At 40.2% G+C, this 22,307-nt stretch overlaps 2 protein-coding genes across 2 annotated transcripts in view; one reads left to right on the top strand and one right to left on the bottom strand.

The window, feature by feature from the left end:
* Positions 1-6,675, top strand: part of LOC113029145 (collectin-12) — a 44,810-nt gene extending 38,135 nt beyond the window's left edge. The window contains exons 4-10 of the mRNA XM_026179816.2: positions 849-935; positions 1,045-2,088; positions 2,212-2,709; positions 3,430-3,566; positions 3,654-3,763; positions 5,583-5,728; positions 5,833-6,675. Of these exons, the coding sequence (XP_026035601.1) occupies positions 849-935; positions 1,045-2,088; positions 2,212-2,709; positions 3,430-3,566; positions 3,654-3,763; positions 5,583-5,728; positions 5,833-5,852 (2,042 nt within the window). The 3' untranslated portion in view covers positions 5,853-6,675. The remainder of the gene's footprint in view (positions 1-848; positions 936-1,044; positions 2,089-2,211; positions 2,710-3,429; positions 3,567-3,653; positions 3,764-5,582; positions 5,729-5,832) is intronic.
* A 65-nt stretch (positions 6,676-6,740) lies between these two features.
* On the bottom strand, positions 6,741-22,053 carry hacd1 (3-hydroxyacyl-CoA dehydratase 1). The gene is made up of 7 exons (XM_026179817.2): positions 21,762-22,053; positions 17,217-17,334; positions 16,168-16,186; positions 15,964-16,052; positions 15,584-15,705; positions 10,655-10,833; positions 6,741-8,107 (listed from the first exon to the last, which is right to left on the bottom strand). The coding sequence occupies exons 1-7, from the start codon at positions 21,878-21,880 to the stop codon at positions 8,025-8,027; spliced, it is 729 nt and encodes a 242-aa protein (XP_026035602.1). The 5' UTR covers positions 21,881-22,053; the 3' UTR covers positions 6,741-8,024.
* Positions 22,054-22,307: the final 254 nt, after the last annotated feature.

Raw genomic sequence — 22,307 nt, 5'->3', positions numbered from 1 at the left:
AATTAAAAAAAGTTGTATGTCCTAGTTTAGTCTGTACATTTTTTTTTTAAAAAATATTCAAAACTAAACAGAGACACACTTCATGCTAACATTAATCTAAAGCATTTTGATGCTTGCTCCCATTCAGGGGAAAATATATATTTAGTTTCTGGTCAATAATTAAACCCCTTGGATTCAGCCGTTATCCTGAAGTAAACAGTTCAGATGCAGCTTCACAGCAGAGGAGCCAATGCTGTTCCCACTTACAGGATGTGTCCCCCTGGTGAGACTGGAGGTAGAAGCGGGATGCATCCCTGGAATCCCAGACACATTCCAGAGGAAATGAATGCCTGTGTCGCCTGTGGGGGCGTGAAGAGCCTCCCTGCCACAGAGTCTGTCTCCACTGGTCATCTTTGATCCGCTTGTTTACTGAAGCCCCCCCCCTCAGGTCACTTCCTGTCCCCTAAGGCCCTCTGCAATGTCCTCCTATGCACCTAACATCTAAGCATTGGTCAGTGACCACCCACACCATCATTGCTGAATCAGTGTGTCTTCCTCCCTCTCTCTCGCTCTTTATTAATGCCTTTTTCCTTTTCAATGCACAGCAACTCCATATCACTTTACGTCTGAATCTGGTGTAACCCAAGGGATTACATTACTGACGGTTTGTCATTATTACATGCCTCCAAGACATGTGGACACATCTCCCCTATAGTGTATGTCAGAGACTTTAATTGGTTTCCTCTCTGATCCCATTTATATACGGTGTCTGTGGTTGCAGGCAGTTCTGTCATACCTGTTTTGTCTGTTAATGAAAGACAGAGCCTGTGAAGCTAACCTTTGTCTTGCCTGCCCTGTTTTCTTTACAGTGGTGCAAAGAGTTGACAGTGTGTCTGAAGGTATTGCAAACTATGGAGGAAAGATCATTGCTGTTGAGACTGATTTGAAAAAGCTAGGTATGTATCTAGGCTCACACGTTGAAGTCAAAAGCTGTAACTAAAAGCTACAGTAAATCATCGACATATTTTTTTTTTTATCATTTACTGTACAAATCTTCATCTTCAGATGATCAGACCGGAGAGAAGTCGGAGAATACCACCACAGAGATCCAGGCTTTTAAGAACAACATCTGGACCCTCCAGAGGCAGCTGACTGCGGTGGAAGAGCGCATCCGCAGTGATCAAGTTAAGCTGAATCAGCTGCAGAACATTGGCTCAGACATCCAGAGCAGCCAGGGCTCCATTCAAGGACTGCTGAACATTAACACAGCCACCTTGCGCTCTGTAAATGGCAGTCTGCAGTCGTACGGCAGCATCATTGGGGGTCTACAGGAAGACACAGCTAGGTTGCAAAGAGAACTCCAACAGCAGGTAAAACTCCAAAATCAGGCGCTGCTCAGCATTAGCAGTCTCAACCTCACTCAGGACCAGCAGAGAGGTCTCATTGCTGCTCTGCAACGCTCAGTCGATGACACCAGCCAGGCTATTCATAAGACGCGCAATGACTTTCAGAGCCTTGAACAGAACACCCGACAGACCCGCTCTGATACAGAGTGGCTTCGTAGCAAAGTGGAAAACCTGCAGATCTTGGCCAGTAATACCTCAGCTCTAGCAAAGTCCAACAATGACAGCCTGGAGGATGTGGGGACACAGCTCACTTTTATTGCTAACCAGCTCCAGAACACCAGCAGCCTGGCAGAGGTTCATGACCAGACTCTGAGAGAGATCATGGATCAGCAGAGGGACTTCGGCAACCTCACATCTACAAAGTTTGACCGCCTAGAGGTGCGACTGGATGAGTCGGAGCAGAGTATTGATCGTGTGACTGGCAACATCAGCTTCACCACACAGCTTCTTGGTGCAATCAATCTAAACCTGAATGATTTACGCACTTGTTCAGAGACAGTTGGCCGTCATTCAGACTTCCTGCTACACCTCAACAACAGTATGGCTGACGTGAGGACAGACGCAACGAGTCTGAGGTCACAGCAGGAAGAGCTGGCAGCGCGTATGGACAAGGAGGTCACAAGCCTCTCTATTGTCATGGAGGAGATGAAGCTGGTGGACACCAAGCATTCACAACTAATAACCAACTTTACTATTTTAAAGGGTATGAGAAGTGTGCCTGCAAAATTTATTATATGAATCAATGCGTGTTATAAATGTTACATTTTATTTTAACTTTCTTGCTAAGATTAAATTGAGAAAGTTAGAGAATGTTCTTTTGTTTCAGGTCCCCCTGGTCCCAGAGGGCCAAGAGGGGACAAAGGACCTCAGGGACTACCTGGTCAGTCAGGCCAGAAGGGAGAGAAAGGAGACAAGGGAGCTCCTGGGATCCGAGGACCTAGAGGAGAGCAGGGTAGTCCAGGACCACCGGGCCTTCCAGGGTTAAAGGGTCTCCCAGGCATACCTGGCAGCCCCGGGTCAAAGGGCCCTAGAGGGTCAGGAGGCAGAGCTGGACCACCTGGTACTAAAGGAGAACCAGGTAGTGCTGGTTTGCCTGGAAGAGATGGACAACCTGGTCCTCAGGGTGTACAGGGCCCACCAGGTATCCGTGGCCCAATTGGACCACCTGGGGAGCAAGGACCAAGGGGACTGCCAGGACCAGTAGGGCCCTCAGGGCCAGTAGGACCACCCGGACAACCAGGACTACCAATCCGGGTCCCTGCAGTTCCTTTTGGACCTGTGTCTCTGCAGGATGAGGCAGTGGGTCCTACCATATGGGCTCCAGGTATGACTTCATAATCAGTTTCAGAATGATTATTTTGACTTAGTCAGATAGCATATATTTACTTTGGTTGGTAACTAGAATATCACCATATTAGTATCATGTTTAGCTTGTTACCAATTTTCATGCCTCCATGCAAAATATAAAGCAACTGCTAGCAGCTGGTTAGTGTAGCTAACTAGGGTCTGCAAGGGGTGTCAAACTCCAGGCCTCGAGGGCAGGTGTCCTGCAGGTTTTAGATATAACCCTGTTTCAACACACCTGAATCAAATGATTAGTTCATTACCAGACTTCTGGAGAACTTGAAGACATGTTGGTAATTTAGCCATTTAAATCAGCTGTGTTGGATCAAGGACACATCTAAAACCTGCAGGACACCGGCCCTCGGGCCTGGATTCCGACACCTGTGGTCTAAAGGCTAAAAAAGCACCAACTAGCCATTTGCGTACTAGCCAATTTAGTCACAGGAGACCTGTTAGATTCCTTTACAGCTCTGTATTTTTATTCTGGGACTCAACTAGAGTGGTCTAGTTTGCTGTCTCTTCATACTTTTTCTTGATAGATATAGATATATAACTATGTGGTTTAAACTACATGTTTTACAGGAATGCTAGGCAGAGCCAGGTTTGTGGTACTTTCTGCTAAACTGAGCTTTTTTTTTTCTTCATCTCACATCACTTTAGAAAAAAACAAATTGTACAATGCTTTTTCAATATCTTGCAGGATGCCCTGCGGAATGGCTAAACTACAAAGACAAGTGCTATTTTTTCTCCAAAGACCTGCAGAGCTTTGATCATGCAAAGACAACCTGTGAATCAATGTCTGGTTCATTATTAATCATCAGCGACATGGAGGAACAGGTGAGTCGCACATCTTGTAATCTGACATTGCTCTCTAGTATTTGTGAGTTTTGACTGAGTTTTCTTTCTGTCCTCATGTGACCTCAGAAATGGCTGAAGAGGCAGATCTTTGGCAAAGGTTACTTCTGGATGGGTCTGACCGACAGGGAAAAGGAGCGCACGTGGCGCTGGCTGGATGGGACTGAACCTACTTTTACGTCAGTATTACAGTAAATTAGGAAATGCTCAGGAGGGATATTTGTTTCAGAGAAGAACTTCTTTCCAATAAAAATGCCAACAATAATAACAATTGTAGGTTTTCAGTTACATGAAACATTACAAAATAAACTTTGAAAACCCTGTGAAAATCTTATGAAAAGTTTGTGATTGCACAGAGTTGAATGTAGACCTCCAGTGCTCAAGTCTCGTTGCTGCCTATTTAAACAAAAGAAACACATTCAAATTCATTCTAACATTGTTTATAGAGGCACGTCCAGTGAGAGCATTTCACTGCTTTTCGGGAACAGTGAGATAAACACTAAAGTGTACAAAACTGCAAACAGAACAATGAGACGAACAGTGAAAAAGTTTAATGCAGCATTACTGAGAAAAGTTAACCACAGTAGTGATGGGTCGTTCGCGAACGAAATGGCTCTTAGAGCCGGCTCTTTGACGTGAACGACGCGAGCCGGCTCCTTATCGCGAGCCGTCACGTGGGTTTTTTTTTTTTCTCTCAGCCTCTCTCGCACTTTTTTTCCGCTTCACTCTGCACGCGAGCCTTGTGCTTTACGCTGGGCAGAGGGGGGAGGGGCGGTAGTTACACTCAGTAGCACAGGAACAGAGCCAGAGAGAGAGAAAGAGAGGCAGGGACAACAACATTAGAAAGGTATAGTAATCATCCACAACTATTTTCGGTTGCAGATGATAAAGGATTGAGAAAGTTTATTCATGCAGGTCCATATGACAGAGAATATGCATGTTCTTTTAGTTTTCATATTATAATTTATATTTAATTGTGTTGTGGTTTGCAATGTTTTGTGTTCTTTTCACTTTAAATTTGTGAAAGGAAAAAGCTGAAAATTTAAATAGTTAAAACTTGAAATGTGAATAGTTGATTTTTATATTATATGATTTATTTATTACATTTTATGTGGAGTGAATAAATAAAAGTATATTTACGGTGGCCCCTAGAGACAAAGCACATACAAACTTCAAATCACGTACGAACTCTGAAGCATGTACAAACTCCAAAACACGTAAAAACACGTACAAACTCCAAAACACGTAAAAACACGTACAAACTCCGAAGCACGTAAAAACTCGGAAGCATATAAAAACTCAGAAGCATATAAAAACTCAAAACACGTACAAAAGACAACAGAAGTGCTCCAGGATGCTGGGCGCAGTGTTGAGCCTTTGTTATCTTGTGGCTACACAAGCCAGCAAGTACCAACGACCGGATTTGGTGTGTCGTAGTAACAGGTAAATGAACTTTTTTTTTAAATTATTTGAATATATATATGAGTGCCTGTGTATAAATACACAAACAATACACACATGCTTTCAATTGTGTAATTTAAGTGATCTAGTAGCTCTGCTTTGGAAGTTCAGTTCATGCTAGAAATGTGTTTTGGAGTTTGTACGTGTTTTGTCTCTAGGGGCCACCGCATATATTTATATATAAACATATATAAATAAAACCACTTGTTTTTATGTTAGTAATTCCTTTTGTGCATAATTTTATATTATTGTTAATAATAAATTAATTAAAGCAACAAAACAACCTGAAGAGCCGGTTCGGAGCCGAAAGAGCCGGCTCTTTTTAGTGAGCCGAACCGAAAGAGCCGGATCTCTAAAAAGAGCCGGAAATCCCATCACTAAACCACAGGGATCTGCCTTCAGATCTAACCACCGAAAATAAAGGCATATTCAATGGAAAATTGTTGGATGCGATTTATTTTATTTGCTTTTCTCCTAGGCTCTTAGATCAAACACAGTAAATCTAACATGTGATCGCCCTCTGTTGTTCGCCTGCAGGAAATGGAAGCCAGGTCAGCCCGACAACTGGGGCCACGGCCATGAAGAAGGAGAAGACTGCGCGGGTCTCACCCACGAGGCGCTATGGAACGATTTCTCCTGTGAAGATCTCATAAGCTACATCTGCGAGAAGGAAATGGAGACCTGTGCGTCATCATCTGTCTTGCCCGTTTTCGCTCCACAGTAATTGTAATCATATTTTGCTCACTACCTTAATGCTGATCCCTTTTCTTTTCTTTCTTTCCCTCAGCAAGATCACCTGGATCATAGTGACGTGTTCAGTCTGAGTGCACAGTGAGCAGCTAGACTACACCCGTGTGGCACTGGTCCAACTGACGCAGCACATGGGACAGTCCGTATGGAGAGAGCAAAGGGACAATTTTGAAATGAGCCCACGGCTGCAACAGTAAACATCTCTCCAGTGCTGATGAGATGCCTTTCTCCTCCAAAGTAAAGCCAGTCCAACATTACCAGGAGTGCAATACAGCAGGGTGACCAAGATAGGAAGAGAATCTTTTTTTTAATAACCAAATCAACTGATTTATATATATATATATATATATATATATATAAATATTTTTATATTTTTTTGGAATACATTTTATAGAACAGTACTCAATGTACAACCGAATATCTGAATGTATATTTCATTATGCAATTTTTGTAGGAAAATATGAAATCTATGAAGCCAAAGGGACTTTGGTAATGCTTCTCTTTATATAATTCCAAAAGAAAAAAGAAAAAAAAGGAATAAGGTGTGCAAAATGATGCGCAAAAAACATAATGTCGCTGATATGCTATCTTGAAACTGTTATCTAACCTCATGACCATCTATATAACACGAGTAGGAAATAAAAAATATAGTACTCACGTATAAACTTAGAAAAATGCCACAATCAGCTTGAGTTTTAGTAAACGAATTTACAGAGTAAGACTTTATGTATGATTTACTTTCTGCTATTACATACATAAATATGTTCATGAATAAAACTGTGGATCCTTCATGCATTTTCTGCACTTGGATATTTTCCTGCAAAACAAAGAACTATGAAAGAAATGACGGAATAACTCACAAATAAACAGATAAAATCCACAGGGTGGTTGTACTCAGTGGCTGAGTTCTAGATCCAGAGTGAAGTTCATCACAAAACTCTTCAGTACTGTAGAATTTAGTTTATTGAATTTGCACATAAAGGTATTTTCACATTTTTATAGTTTTTTTTCCCTTAAATAACTTTCTTTTATTGTTTTCCCACTAACCCAGATTACAAGCAAAAAGGTTTTTTTCTTTGATAACCATGGGCTATGCAGTTCTTCGCTAACATTTCCTCTCAGTCATTTCACATCCTGATTTCCTGCTTTAGGTCATCTCCAATCACAGTCACTCCTTCAGCTGCACAGAAGACTAAAATGATCTCACAATAGCACCTTTGGTAGGAGGGAGTCTAACTACTGTCCAATCGATGTAGACACCGGATATTTTCAAAAACAAACAAGACAGACTGAAGACTGAAGTGCTCACATAAATTTGAATCGTAGTCTCATACCTACAGCGGCCTATAGAGAAAAAAAGAAGTTACTACTTTTGTGAAGACTCGAATTTGGTTTAAGATGCACTCTTGTAAATTAATTTGACATAGTAAACATCAGAACAACATAAAAGAAAGCACGAGCTGAGCCAAGCGGACACAATGTTAAGTCGGAGCTGTGCTTGCTCACAGTATGCGAATAAATTACTGTTAAGAAATATGATTAACTGCTCATTTCACATTGCATCGTTTACACATAGGGTTACACACATACACACAAGAAGCAGCATATTGTCCAAATGTAGATTTATTGTTGAGGTATGAATAATCTCGCTTTGAAAGCTTATTTTATATATGAAATACTTAATATACACTTAATCTGCCAATTGCATGGGCTGAATGATGAATTTAATTGAGGCGACTAATTTAACACCCCCCTCCCCCTCATTTGGCTCTTCCTTCTTCGGGGTGCAGTGTTGTGGCTCAGTGCTCGTTTCTCTCAGGCTGCGATGCTTCAGTGCAACAAGATGCAGTAAGGCTGGTGGGTGAATAAAGGACTCGTGATCTCTGAGTGCTGAGATGTGACGCCACAGGCTTCTGTCTCTAGCTCCAGCAACACTGGGACTGTAAACATGTTTCCAATATTACCATTCAGATAGGAATGAATCCTGCAAAGAAACACTCCAGATGTGGTATTACTACTGTGGTTTTACTCCGTGGCTTTGTCGTTATTACTGATTGTCACTGGGTGGTAACCATCGTCAGCTGTGTGGTTCTTTAGGTCCCGTGCAATGAAGAATGTAATGGCTGATGGTGCTAAAAGGTGAGACAGAGATGAAGATGAAGCGGTGGTGGAGGTGAGGGTGAAGTGGAGGGCAGGCTGGCTCAAATGAAGGTGGGAGGTGGTGCTCGTCTAGTCGTCCTTCTCCACTATGACCTCCCCGTGAAGCATCCTTCTTCTCTGCCGCAGCATGTGGAAGTAGAGCTGAGGAAACACTGCGAGAAAGACGAGAGCGTGTTCAGGGTGACTGTGACTATGATGAACACAAACGAAAGCAAGTTAGAGTGAAATACAAATTCACAACTCTCAACTTGGTCTCAATTCTGAATAAGAAGCAGCACAGTGGGAAGACATGCATTCACAGACATAAGCCACTGGGGTGGTCTGGCAAAGCCTGGAGCCTATTACAGCTGACAACTTTTCCATATATTCCATGACATTTGGTCCGTATTTTTTTGAACAAAGGCTATTTTTGTCATTTTGTATCAAATAATCAACATCGGATTTAAGTAAAAACTTTCAGCTTTAATTCAAAGGATTTGACACGCATTTTGCATGAACTGTTGAGCAGTTACAGCCATTTTCATACAGTGCAGTATGTTTTCAGGGGCTCAAAAGTACATGAACAAGTGAGTCTTACTCCCTCCCATCATTTCATGACAAATTATGCAGGCAAGAGACCTGGAGTTGCTTCCAGGTGTTGAACTTGCATTCGGTATCTTTTCACTGGAACTCTCAACCTGAGGACCAAAGACATGTCAGTGGGAGTGAAGTAGGGCTGCCACGATTTGTCGACTAGTCACGATTACGTCGACTATCAAAATCGTCGACGACTGATTTAATAGTCGACGCGTCGTTTGAAACTTTGTACGATCACAAAAGACGCAGGAATAAGTGGCAGGATTTAAGAGTGTAATAACGGACTGAAACAGAAGATGGCAGCATTGCATGTACAAGGATGTCAGCTACCGTTAAACCCCGAAGAAGAAGAAGAAGAAGCAGCTGTGTCCCAGAATTCATAGCGCGGCCCAGCGCAGTTTCCAACAATGGTGGCAGCTAGTTAGTTTTAATGTTACTCTTATTATTCTTTCTGGGTCACAAAATAAACGTTTAACATATTTTCAGGCGAGAATGTAGCTGTGTAAACCTCAAATATCTGCTCAGTTTATCAGGACACCACATATTTTCAAAAGCGCTCCGACGTTTTCGGAGACGTCTGTTACCCACTAGCTCGTTAGCGAGCCGGGGGCTAGGTCACTAGAGCCGTGAGAACACCGGACTCCCCGCAAATCGTTTTCAAACCCACCGCCGTCTTTCGCTACTCAGGTTAAATATATATGAGTCACTTAGATAACTTAAAATGTTATTGTTTGGCTTTTTTTTTTTTTAGTATTTTATTTGTTCCTGAGTAAATCGGTTTGGCTGAGATTAAAGTTATAGTTTTTACATAGCTGAATAAACGTCAAGCAGACAGCTGATTATCAGAAGTGTGAGATGCTCCAGAATATACTCCAGTGTCCTGTTATATTTTAGATAGCAAGGAGTTTATTAAACTTCACCGAAACAATCTGCAAATTTCATTAAAATTTAATAAACTATCATCTTGTCTTTATTTTTAGTTAGCACAGACCTTAAACACTTAAAGCTGTAAGCTAATGATAGTTATATAAGAGCAGATGCTGCTGGTGCAATAAGCTGTAGTTTTACGTCTAATGGATGATGATCTGATTAGTCGACTAATCGCAAAAATAATCGGTGACTAGTCGACTATCAAAATAATCGTTTGTGGCAGCCCTAGAGTGAAGTAGGCCATCATTAGTGAGACAGCAAAAACTTGTGGCCGAATCAAGAATGTGGTTAATTCTTAAAAAGAATAAATGAATTGGTTAGCTCATTAACATCAAAAGGTCCAGAAGACCACAAGAAACAACTAAACGGGATGATCGCAGAATTATTTCCATGGTTAAGAAAAACCCTTTACAACACTGAGCTCAGTCAAGAGTGTGGAGAAAGTAGGAGTACTATCAAAGTCGATGAACAAGAGATGGCTTCATGGATGGAAACACAGAGTTTACAACAAGTTGCAACCCACTTGTTATAATCATGAATGAGAAGACCAGATTGGACTAGATTAAAATTTAAATCTAATCTGTGACTTGTGACAGTGCTGTGAATAATAAGTGTACAGGACTACACTCTCTGCTCAGATTCAGCCAAATACTGCAAAACCGATCAGACAGAGCTTCACTGTGCAAATTGAGAACAAGCCAAAGCAAACTGCAAAAGCAAGCCAAGAGTTTCTCAAGCCCAAGAAAAGGGATATTCTTCAGTGGCCAAGTCAGTCACCCAATCTCAGATCAATAGTTATTAAATGAATGCAGAAAGACAAAAACCAGCAACTGAAGGTAGCATCACAAATCAATGAGAGAAAACAACATCTGGTGAAGTCTATGGATTCTAGACTTCAAGGAGTCATTGACAGCTGTGTTATGAAAAACGATCTTTATATTCAAAATTATGTACGACATGTGAACACACAGTATATTCCAAATAAAATTGGATATACCACAACAGATGATTCTATTCAAATTATAAAATGCCACCAAACATTGCACCACAGGACAGAAAAGCTGCTTTTGAGCAGAACAGGCAGAATTATTTGTACCACAACAGGAGAAAATACAGTTTAAAAATCATGCAGGATTTTGACCTACATGCCAAAACTGAAAGTGCACAATGTAGGCATGAAATTTGCTTCTTACATGGGATGTAGGACAGCATGACGATGATGAGGCAGTAGTAGTAGTCAAACGACACGTTATACTTGTTTGGGAGCCTCATGGAGTACATTCCAGACCTGCGTACGAACGGCAGCGCAGCATAAATGGTGAGCAGCTCACCAATGACTCCCACCGGGTACAAGACAATGAAGAGGTTGTATCTGGGGGAAGAAGAAAGAGCAGGATGGATGTCTTCAAATCCAGCAGCGTGATCACTTTAGCACTCACACAGTTAGGACAGTTGACAGTCAGAGGATGTTAATACACTCACATGCATATTGAAAACACAGGAAGATGACTGACACAGGGGCCAGACACTGTAACAAAAGCTGCCTTGAGTTGTGGACATAAAACTTCCCTCGAGGTATTCCAGAGATATGGTGGTCAAGCAGCACATTGTAAAAAAGTTATATTTTCACATTTTTTCCATCTTCAGGAACTCTGAGTGATTTTGGTTCTGGATAACTCCAAGGTATCATTTTCTTTTTACACTTTCATGCTGTTCACATGCAAAAGTTTAAAAAGAAATTCAACCTTTTTGTTCATGCAGTTCATTTTAATTGAGAGAAAGTCAAGAATAAGATCATATTCCAGCATTAAGTAATAAGCTGATTTGTTGTTACAATAATGTTTCATTGCCTGCTGGATATAAAATATGCATTATTACTTTCCAGCAGCTCCTCACCTTATTTCATGCCAGTGCACAGTTTTGCAACTGAAGGCATAATTACATTGGTCCACTGAACTGGCATGTGTGCAAAAACCTTCTGACATCTGAGACTTTAATGTTCCCAAACTATAATTTGTGAACTGGTATGTTAAGAACAACCAGGAACACAGCATCTTTTGCCTCACTGTTTGTTTGCAGTGGGCACATTACCAAACAAAAATGACCAAAATATTGAACTGAATCCAATTTTCTAAGATTAGAAAGCCCACACAAATATGTGGGAATACACTGCATGAATTCCCACAGATCTGATTTATAGTAAATAAAAGAAACCAATTGAAGTTCTTTAAAGCAACTCAAAAGACAAGAATAAGAAATACTAGGTTCAATTTTAGTGGTTAGACTGGTCATCAAAGAACAGAGGGTATACAAAAGAAGTCACTTAAACCTCTCCAATAAATAATCTTAAATAAAATGTCAAAAACTGCATTGTTTCAAGCTCACTGTCAATATACCTGAATATACCTGCAATCACTGCTAAACGCTTAAAACTACTTATTACTAAAACAGTCCTGATTAAATCTGATGTTTGACAATCTAAGCACCAGAACGTTCTCTTTGTTGGATGGGCTGTGTCTATCTACATCCTAGAATTACATGAGGGAATTGTCAAAACAATTGTGCAAGAAACATATGAGATTTCACAAAGATGGAAAATGATGCAAGATGACTAATCAACTAAAATCAACTCGAAATTGCAAGATTAATGATTAAAGACCTCTTATGCTCCACATTTTTGTTTCTAGCTTTGCATGGCTCACAGTTGTTGTTTATCTTATAGTAGGACTTCCAGTTTATCCACCAAAATAGCAAATAAGTCATTTTACCTCTTAACCAACTCTTTTAACCAACTTTCTTCTGATTGGGTTCCCCTCACAAACAGCAGTTTAAGCAGCATGAGGGTGGGGCTGCTGCACTCACAGTCAGAGGCAAATCAGGGATATCCCCTCTCATAAAGAAGCAAGAAGAGAAAAGCTTCCTAAATTGCTTGTTTGAAACAGTTTGAAACATGTATCTGGCAGAAAATAAGGAAAGGGTAACAGGTCAACTTTAAACAACGTTAAACATCATCAAAGTCTGACGATTACTGGGAGCATGTTCTATGGTCAAACAAGGCCAAGACAAATTTGTTGGGCTCCAATATGATCCAGCATATATGGACTGAACTGCACCCAGAAAGTAGTCCTGAAATAAAAAGTTGCTGGAATGAACAGATGTATAGATTCGGTATATCCACAGGAACATATGGTGCAAACACTGGCAGACAAGATGAAGCTTGGCAGAAGAGAAATATGGAAACGATACAAACAACGCTCACGCCTCAAATCACACAAATGTCTGTTTTCTCTACAGGAGGTGAAAAAGGAAAACTTTAAAGTGGAGAAGGATATCATCAGACTTAAATAACATGCAATACTTTGGGGGTATATTAAAGAGAAAGGAATAGCCCAAGAAATCTGTTCAATGCCGACACTGTCCACGCTCAGTAGGACTGAATCTATCACCAGAAAATGTACATGGATACACAACACAAAAATACATTAATTAAATAATGAATCAATCTCTGTAATGTACTGATCTTTGGGGCCTGTTAACAGGTTATCTGAAATAAATGTAAATTTCAGATTCAAAGCAATTAATAAGGTAGTCCAATTCTGATTTTGTATCAGGGAGTTTTTCGGAAAGCCTGATAATAACGAATTACAATTGTCCAGCCTAGAAGTAATAAATGCATGAACTAGCTTTTTAGCGCTACTCTGAGACGGGACGTTTCTAATTTTAGAGATGTTGTGCAGATGAAACAAAGCAGTCCTGCATATTTCTTTAATATGCTCAGTGAAGGACATATCCTGTTCAAAAACGACTCCAAGAGTCCTCACAGTGTTATTAGAGGTCAAGCTAACAGCATCCAGAGTAAACATCTGTTTTTTTCTAAGATATTTCTAAGATTTTTAGAACAGAGTACAATAACCTCAGGTTTTTATGAATTTGGAAGCAGGAAATCAGAGGTCATCAGTCTTTATGTGTTTAAGTCAGAGTGTTTCATCTGGCTTCATGTATCAATAAAGCTGGGTATCATCTTCATAGCAATAAAAATGTATTCTATGCCGTCTAATTACAACTTCAGTTGCATACCGTATACAGAACTGTGACCTTATGAAGCAAAGCAGCCAATCAGGAAGAGGCTACAGTAGTGATGATATAGTAACTAAGAACTGAAAAAGTGCGAGGATTTTTTTAGCAACACTGATATTAAATCTATGCACAGGAAAAAAAAATAGTAACCACATCAATATGTGGTGACAAATTGGTCATAATATATTGGAAATTGAGAAAAAAAAAGATATTGGTGCCTAAGAAAGAGGCTGTTTGTATTTTATTACTTAATAGTCCTTTATTTATCCAGGTAAAATCTCAATGAGATTAAAAATCTCATTTCCAAGAGAGACCTGACATCATGGCAACAAAAGTCAAAATACATGTATATAAGTATATAACATAAAAAAATACAATATCCCATATGAACATGTGAAAAATATACAAAAACAGATCAAATTAAGAGCGAAATTAAAAACAATTACACCGAGTAAAAGAGTTATTCTCTCGATAATTTCAGTTCCTTCTGCAGATTATTCCAGCAAGCAGGGGCAACGTATTTCAAAGCCTTTTTCCCCAATTCTGTTCTGATTTTTGGGACAATCAATTGTATTAAATTGTGAGAATGAAGGCTGCACTGGTTGTGGTTTTACACATATAAACACATAAATAAGAGGGAACTAGCCCAAGCAAAGATTTATAGATAAAGATCAGCTAATGAGAGAGTCTGCGAATATACAAAGTCTATGTCTCTTAGGAAACGTAGCTAACAACTCTTTGCCATTTGAGAATAACATGAACTTGGATTTCTCTGGATTTAACACCAACTTAAGTTGAGTTAAATGGGACTGAACAACATCAAAGGCAGACTGCAGAATTATAGGGTTTGTGCTACTGAAGGAGATGAACAACAGATAATTGTATCATCTGCATAAAGATGGAAAGCAGCATTTGATAAATTATCACAAAGGTTCTTTATGTAACGAGAAAAGAGCAATGGACCTAATGTGGAGCCCTGCAGAACTCCTTTGGATAATGGGAGAAAAGAGGAAGAAGACCCAGCAGCAAGGAAACACTGTGTTCTTGAAAAACCAACGGTAGAACTCCTGCACACAACTAAGTTAATCACAAAGTACCAACTTAATTTCTCGTCACCGCCCCAAATAACAGTGAGACAGCATGCCTCTTCCTATGATGGCAGCTCTCTCCAGGACCAAATGATATGCCATGACTCAGGACTATAGAGTTCCTGTATTTAGTGGGGACCACAGCAAAGGCTCGGGGGAGCGTCTCAGCGGATGAGAGAAATGTTGGGTGAACATTCCGTGACCAAAACAGATGGTCTTAAAAACAGGAGCAGCTGAACATGAGCCCCTTGCCAGGGGCCTGTCGTCTCCTCCGTGCTTAAAGAAAGACGTGAAGGGTGGGGGCGGGGAGGCGAAGGGTGCCATTCAAGAGCACAAGAATCCAGAGCAGAAACAAAAGAGTGGCTGGCATTAGATGGACCGCCTGAAGAATCACGTGACACAGCGAAGCAGAAAGAATAAATAAAATTAAGATGCCGAGCCTGCGCGCTGGACAGCCTTCAGTGGGGACGGCTCACGTTTCTACTAACGACTCCAGTTTCAGGTGAGCTGCTTCGAGGCCAGAACGACACATCACAAGTACTCTGCCTTCAACACAAGACAGGTATTATATTTCACTACAGCTGAGAATATTTCTTTCACAAAAAATGCCTGGTTTCAGCCTCTTTCAGCAACTAACTAAACTTATTCAGAAATTCTTTATGTTTTAAACCAAAAGATAAACAAGCATTTCACCTTTTCCTGTTTCCTCAGAGTGCTGTGTTAGTGGTTAGATCACTGACCACAAACAGAATGGCTAATGAGGTGCTAATCAATAAACACACACATGCGACTCCTCTTTGTATTAGACGACAGATACTTAATACACGCGCGGCGCTACAAGGCCAAGAAAGCATGCCAGAGGTGAATTCACCGGATTAGGCCGACATGCTCAGACAGTGTCCCGAAACAGGAAAGACAATTCAAACTCATCCCAGCCCCAGCTAACGGTGTCTCCACCTGGCCCATTTGATGAAGTACGGCAGGTGGTTGAGCAGTTTGAATGTGTAGTAGGAATATCTGATAATCTCTGTCATCGTCCACACAACCAGAAATAGGATTACGCTTTCTTCACTCTGGATCTTTAAGTCAGGAAAATGGCAAAAAATAAAGAGTTAAAAGAAGCTTCAAACCTGACAGGTGCAGCTCTTACAGGCAAAAAGATGAGAAAAGTACGATTTTTATGTGGGGGAAAAAAAGCAACTGGACAGACTGTGTTCCAGAATAGTTGTGACAATACATACAGTGTGTGGAGGTTAAGAGTACTGTGGTGAAATCTGTCAACTAAAGACTGATCAATTGTAAAAAGTCACGGAGTTGCGGTTTATCATAAAAGTCACCTGTCTGATGCTGTTGGTGATGAACCAAACCATAAAAATCCGCGAACACACTTGAACCCCAGTTACAATCACAGAAGTCCTCACGATTCCTGCAACACAGCCAAAGTAAGAAACAAAAATCACCAATAAATACATGGCCAGATGAGGGAATTTATCTGAATCTGTACAAATTAGCCAAATATTTTCATGTAAGTTGTCACATACCAATGGCACAATGTCCCACCTGTAAGACAAGCAACACAAACAGCAGTAAAAATGACTGCCTTGTTAAAGTCTAAGAAAAAAGTATTTGTTTTTTAAATTCACTAATTCACTAAAGTCCCACTTGTGACAGGAAACGCTATAGACTGTAAATCAAAGATGGACATGGCACCATTGTGTCACCCAATGGTCTGTGGACTAATTCTGAAACTTTCCATTTGCTATTTCGGCTATTTAAAACCAGACAAGAACATCTTTGAACAAAAGATGGTAAACTGTCCAGCTAAAACATTGTTAGCAAAGTGCATCCTTCACTAACTTTCATCCTACTGGGATGATAGTTTTGGCTAGCGAAAAACAGGCTTACGACAAAATACACTTGCCATTATATAAAAAAGAACACTGCACACCTATTAGGTAGCTATTTGTCAAGGACAATAAAGCTACACCCTCCTGCTCTATTGTCTATTTATTATAGCTCAGCTGATTTATTGGCAGGATAATATTATCAGCCAAAATAAGCTACTTACTAATCTATCTTTACTGGCATTTATAACAGAGAAATTTTAAAGCAAAGAAAATAGTGAGAAACACCCTTCAATTATCTTAAGGATGTTGTCATTTCATAGTTTGTCCACCAGGGGGCATCTTCCCTTTTTGAACGCCACAAACGCAACAACAAGTGTGAACAAATAAATAACTGCATATAACAACTGTTAGAGTAATCCGTTAATGTATAAAATATCAATTGAAATATCAAAATAACCAAATATTAACATCAGAGCTAGCATCGGTCTTAATATCCCTGTTGACAAGCCTTAAAACTGATGATTACAACCATAAAAATCAAGATATAAATGTTTAAGTAGGTCATTTTAAAAAAAATTGAGTAGTATGGTTGTTTTCTCATAGACTTATATACTGACCGATAGCTTTTTACCACCTGTTGCCCCCTGCTGGCCATTAACTATAAAGTTATGCATTTTCTTCAATTTTCAGGCCGAAATTCTTTTTTTTTTTTCCACACAGTCTCTAAGACTTAAAAGTCTTACCTCAACTAATGCAAAGGTCTGGAAAAACTTGAGTGTCCTTGCTATACTTCTGTACAGACCCTTGTGTGTGCCTTTCTGTATGTAGAAGCGTGTCATTGCCATGGCCAAAACCAGCCACCTGCAGACAAATAAAAATCACACAACCGCTCAGTGCAACTGAAATGTGAAAGGAGAAAATGAGTGTAAAGGACAGACATTTTTCTGCAATGGAAAAAACAAACAAAAATAACTGTGACACAACTGGAAATATAATCTTTTAAACCTAATTTAAGTCATTTAGTCACCTCATAATAACATCAAACTGAGGATGACAATATGAATAGAACAGGAAACTTATAATAACACATTTGAGATGTAAATTTAAAGGGAAAAAACTTGGGAATTTAAACAACATAAATACTGAATGAAACTAAAAAAAATTATTAACATTTTCTAACCTTGTCACTGAAACCAAGGAATTCCCAGTACATGCTGACATACTGGGCTACAAAGCTGATAAAAATTCTCTCACTAAATGCTGCTTTTCACTATATCAATCACTATGTCATGTAATAAAGTAAAATAAATACTTTTCTTCAAAGGTATTCTGTAACAGACAGACATTACTGCCTCTATTTATCTGGTGTTACCTGTTTATTCCACTGAGACACCAGACAAATACAAAAAACCTAACATTGTCATAAAACTGGTCTGTTTGTGTTTTTCACTAGGCCACAACCACGGTTCAACAGCTATGCCACAATTTCTGATGGTAGACAAATTTACATTATGTTTATAAGTAGGGCTGCCACGATTAGTCGACTAGTCACGATTACGTCGACTATCAAAATCGTCGACGACTGATTTAATAGTCGACGTGTCGTTTGAAGCTTTGTAAGATCCTGAAAGACGCAGGAATAAGTAGCAGGATTTAAGAGTGTAATAACAGACTGAAACAGAAGATGGCAGCACTGCATGTACAAGGATGCCAACTGCCGTTAAACCCCGAAGAAGAAGAAGCTGTGTCCCAGAATTCATAGCGCGGCCCAGCTCAGTTTCCAACAATGGTGGCAGCTAGTTGGTTTTACTCTTATTATTCTTTCTGGGTCACAAAATAAATGTTTAACATATTTTCAGGCGAGAATGTAGCTGTGTAAACCTCAAATATCTGCTCAGTTTATCAAGACACCACATATTTTCAAAAGTGCGCCGACGTTTTCAGAGACGTCTGTTACCCACTAGCTCGATAGCTAGCCGGAGGCTAGGCTAGGCTAACTAGAGCCGTGAGAACACCGGACTCCCGGCAAATCGTTTTCAAACCCACCGCCGTCTTTCGCTACTCAGGTTAAATATATATATAAGTCACTTAGATAACTTCAAAATGTTATTGTTTGGCTTTTTTTTAGTATTTTATTTGTTCCTGAGTAAATCGGTTTGGCTGAGATTAAAGTTTTTACACAGCTGAATAAACGTCAAGCAGACAGCTGATTATCAGAAGTGTGAGATGCTCAAGAATTTACTCCGGTGTCCTGTTATATTTTAGATAGCAAGGAGTTTATTAAACCACAACAATCTGCAGATTTCATTAAAATTTAATAAACTATCATCTTGTCTTTATTTTTAGTTACCACATACCTTAAACACTTAAAGCTGTAAGCTAATGATAGTTATATAAGAGCAGATGCTGCTGGTGCAATAAGCTGTATGTCCAATGGATGATCTGATTAGTCGACTAATCGCAAAAATAATCGGTGACTAGTCGACTATCAAAATAATCGTTTGTGGCAGCCCTATTTATAAGTATACATGTATCAGACAGTTATCCATACATAAAGTGAGCACTGGAATAAATAAACTGGCAACTAAAATCAAAATAATAAAGAGGGCAAAATGGAATAGCTTGAGAAAGCAAACCAAAGCTGCAGCATTTTACATCAGGCAATTGTAAAGGCACTTTCAGTGAAATATTAAAGAATAGCAGCAGCTACAAACTCTCTCTGCAACACACCAGCTTTACTCTATGTGTAAGTAAAACCACAGAAAAACAGGATTTTCCTTTTGATTGATCCCTTCTCTCCTTCTTGCATGTTCTGAGTCTGCCCCAGGGCATCCTCCCAGTTGGACAAGACCCCAACAGCTCGACCAGGACCAGCAAGCATCCTAGCCAGATGCTCAAACCACCCCAACTGTCTCCTTTCTGATGTGAGGGAGTAGAAGATTTTCCCTGACAAATAAAATTTGAAATAAAGAAAAACATCTAAAAAAAAAAATTGGATTAAATCTTTGAATTCAGTCAAGGGTTAGGGCATTTAAAAAAACAAAAAACAAACAGGATACACACTTTAATGAGCTTTGTTTTTTGTTAATTTAGGAATGAGACAACTGTAGAACACAATAGCTCTATTAATACATGTTCTAATAATAGTTATGAATAAAAAACCTCTAAGAACTCACAAGTCTTGCATGTGCATGTTAAAAAAAACAACATAAAAAATAAATCCAGCTGCAATGTTATATAAAAAAACTTTAAAAAATCCTGCACAGTAGATAGGATGAGCAGCCAAGAAGCATCCTCACTCAGCTGTTTATAGCCACCAGTGAGTCCATTTAAGTTGATTTATAAAAAGGATCTCATACTGATAAGCGGAGCGCAAGTGAAGCTTTCTTAATGCATATTGTCGCTAAATGTCCTCATAAGGAAAACCTATGTTTGTGTGTACACGTCTTTCCCTGATGTCATGCACCTTTCACTGAGGACGCACCAGCTGTGACGTTCTAGACCAACACCAGTGCTGTGAAAAAGAATTCACCCCATTTCCCGATTTCCTATTTTTTGCATATTTGTCACAAATTTTAATATTAGACAAGGAAACACAGAGAAGATGCAAAATACAGTTTTTAAATGATGACATTTTATTTATTACGAGGGGGGAAAGCTATCCAAATCTGCTCGGCCCTATGTGAAAAAGTAACTGGACCCTAAACCGTGTATCATAATGATCCCAAACTATCTCAAACTGATTTCAGTTCAGGCTTTGACTAGACCACACCAAAACCAGGATCATTTTTCTGCTGTATAACCCGAGGGAGCTTGAGCTTCCAGCCATGAACTAATGGTTGGAGATTCTCATTCTGGATTTTCTAATAGAAAGCATCAATTACACCAAGTCGTCCTGGTGCTGAAACAACAGAGCAGCACCAGACCATCACACTACCACCACCTGTTGCTATGATGTTCTTTTTATGCAAAGCACTGTTACTTTAGGCAAGATGAGCCTTTCTTTGTCGTCAGTGGTTTTCTCCTTGAACTCTCCCATGGATGCCATTTTTGACCAGCCTCTTTGTTATTGTTCAGTCGTGAACTCTGACCCTAACTGAAGTGAGGCCTGCAGTTCTGTAGATGTTCTGGGTTCTTTTGTGACCTAATGGATGAGTCACTTGTGCGCTCTTAGAGTAATGTTGGTAGGCCGACCTCTACTGGGAAGGTTTGCAACTGTTTCAAGTTTTCTCCATTTGCGTATAATGGCTCTCACGCCGAAGGCCTTAGAAATTACTTTGTATCCCAGACTGATGGATGTCAATTACTTTGTTTGTCAGTCGTTTCTGTAGATTGTGGCTTTACTCGTTGCTATCTGAGATCTTTTAGCCTATTTCCCTTTGTCAGACAGCTTATAGTTAAGTGATTTCTTGATCCAACACATCTAGCAGTAATCAGGCCTGGGTTTGGGTAGTGAAACTGAACTCAGATTTTCTTTTTTAAATGGGGTTATTCACAGTTAATTCATAATGTATCAAGAGGATAATAGAGGGAGGAGGGGTGTATATAATGTTTTCCACATAGGGCCAAGTAGATTTGGACAGCTGCAATTTTACTTATCTTTGACTAACACATGAAAAACAAGTTACTAAGTTGGACAGAGTCACAACGATGTGCACAAATATATTCTTGTTTTATTTCGTGTTATAATTATTATTATTATTATTAAAGTGATCAGTACCTGAAGCCATGCGCCAAACTGGAAGCGCTTAGTCACCACTGATCCAGTGACCCCAACACCTCCGCTATTCTCAAGTTCTCATGTGTTTGTCCTTTATCACAACACAGGAAGCTCTCTTCACACAAACGTTGTTGTTATTAAAAATGTGCCCATTGAGCACTTCACTGTCCCAGACCTGAGCTCCAGTGTCAGCGCGGTCCGGCTATACTTATCACTGCAACTGTCGGACGCACTGTGGGCCTTGACGCTGACACCATGCAGCCAGCCCTATTTGGACACGGCTGTTGCGCCAGCCTGCCACTTTCACCAAACACCATTCATTCATTTTCCAACACTCGAGACAAATAACGGTCGCTCGTTTCTTCGTAGAAACTACCAAACTGACCGCTAAAGCTTGCTCAAACTCAATTGCGACGACGAACTGCTAAATCCAAGCGAGCTGAACAGGCACTTTCGGCGGAGACGCAGTCCTATAAACAGCAACACACGCTTACGGTTTTTTAGGGAGCGGCTATAACTTCACTGCCTTTCTTATTAATAGGCGACAGGGGCGGAATAACGCACGTACCCGGCGGTCATGGCGATGTTGTAGAAAGTGAGCCATGCGGTAGCGAGGGTGCTTTTCGTTCTCTTTTTGTTGTTGTTTTCCTTCTCCTCAACCGTGCCGTCCTCCTCGCTGGACGCCATGGTACCGGGGGCAGGGTGGGGAAGTCAGGAAGGGAGCTGACAGCTGGGGCTAGTAGGGAGGGGAGCAGCGGGGTTATCCATCCATCCATCCATCTATCTAGCTATCCGCCCATGGATCCCCCTCTCGCGGGACTAGTGAAACAAGTGCGTGGCCTGCCGGTGAGGCAAAGACTAGTGAAATAAAGCCGGCTTGTCACGGCTCAGTTGGTGCAACTATAGAAATTCAGGCTTATTTTCACCCCAATCTTCAGCTCAGCGTGAACAAGTTTAGGTATAACTTTTATAAATTAGATAACATCACATAAGACAAAGAAGAGCAGTTTTTCTACACGATGAAGAAATGTTGTAGCAAATGACAAAGACCTGTCAGGATGATTGTTTGGACTTAAACTGCAAGAAGTAAAGGTGTAAAATTGCAGACATAGAT

This window comes from Astatotilapia calliptera, chromosome 9 (genome assembly GCF_964374335.1).
Source record: "Astatotilapia calliptera chromosome 9, fAstCal68.1, whole genome shotgun sequence".
Taxonomy (NCBI): Eukaryota; Metazoa; Chordata; class Actinopteri; order Cichliformes; family Cichlidae; genus Astatotilapia; species Astatotilapia calliptera.
Note: the sequence above shows the minus strand (reverse complement) of the source record. Positions and strands in the feature narration are given on the sequence as shown.

What these genes read in the sequence shown, in the direction of transcription:
- hacd1 (XM_026179817.2), bottom strand. Translation starts at nt 21,880, where the DNA reads ATGGCGTCCAGCGAGGAGGACGGCACGGTTGAGGAGAAGGAAAACAAC. An exon ending in AACATCGCCATGACCGCCGG is followed by an intron (nt 17,335 to 21,761) that starts GTACGTGCGTTA and finishes ATTTGTCTGCAG; the next exon opens with GTGGCTGGTTTTGGCCATGG. An exon ending in TACTTCATCAAATGGGCCAG is followed by an intron (nt 10,834 to 15,583) that starts GTGGAGACACCG and finishes TTCTTCCCCCAG; the next exon opens with ATACAACCTCTTCATTGTCT.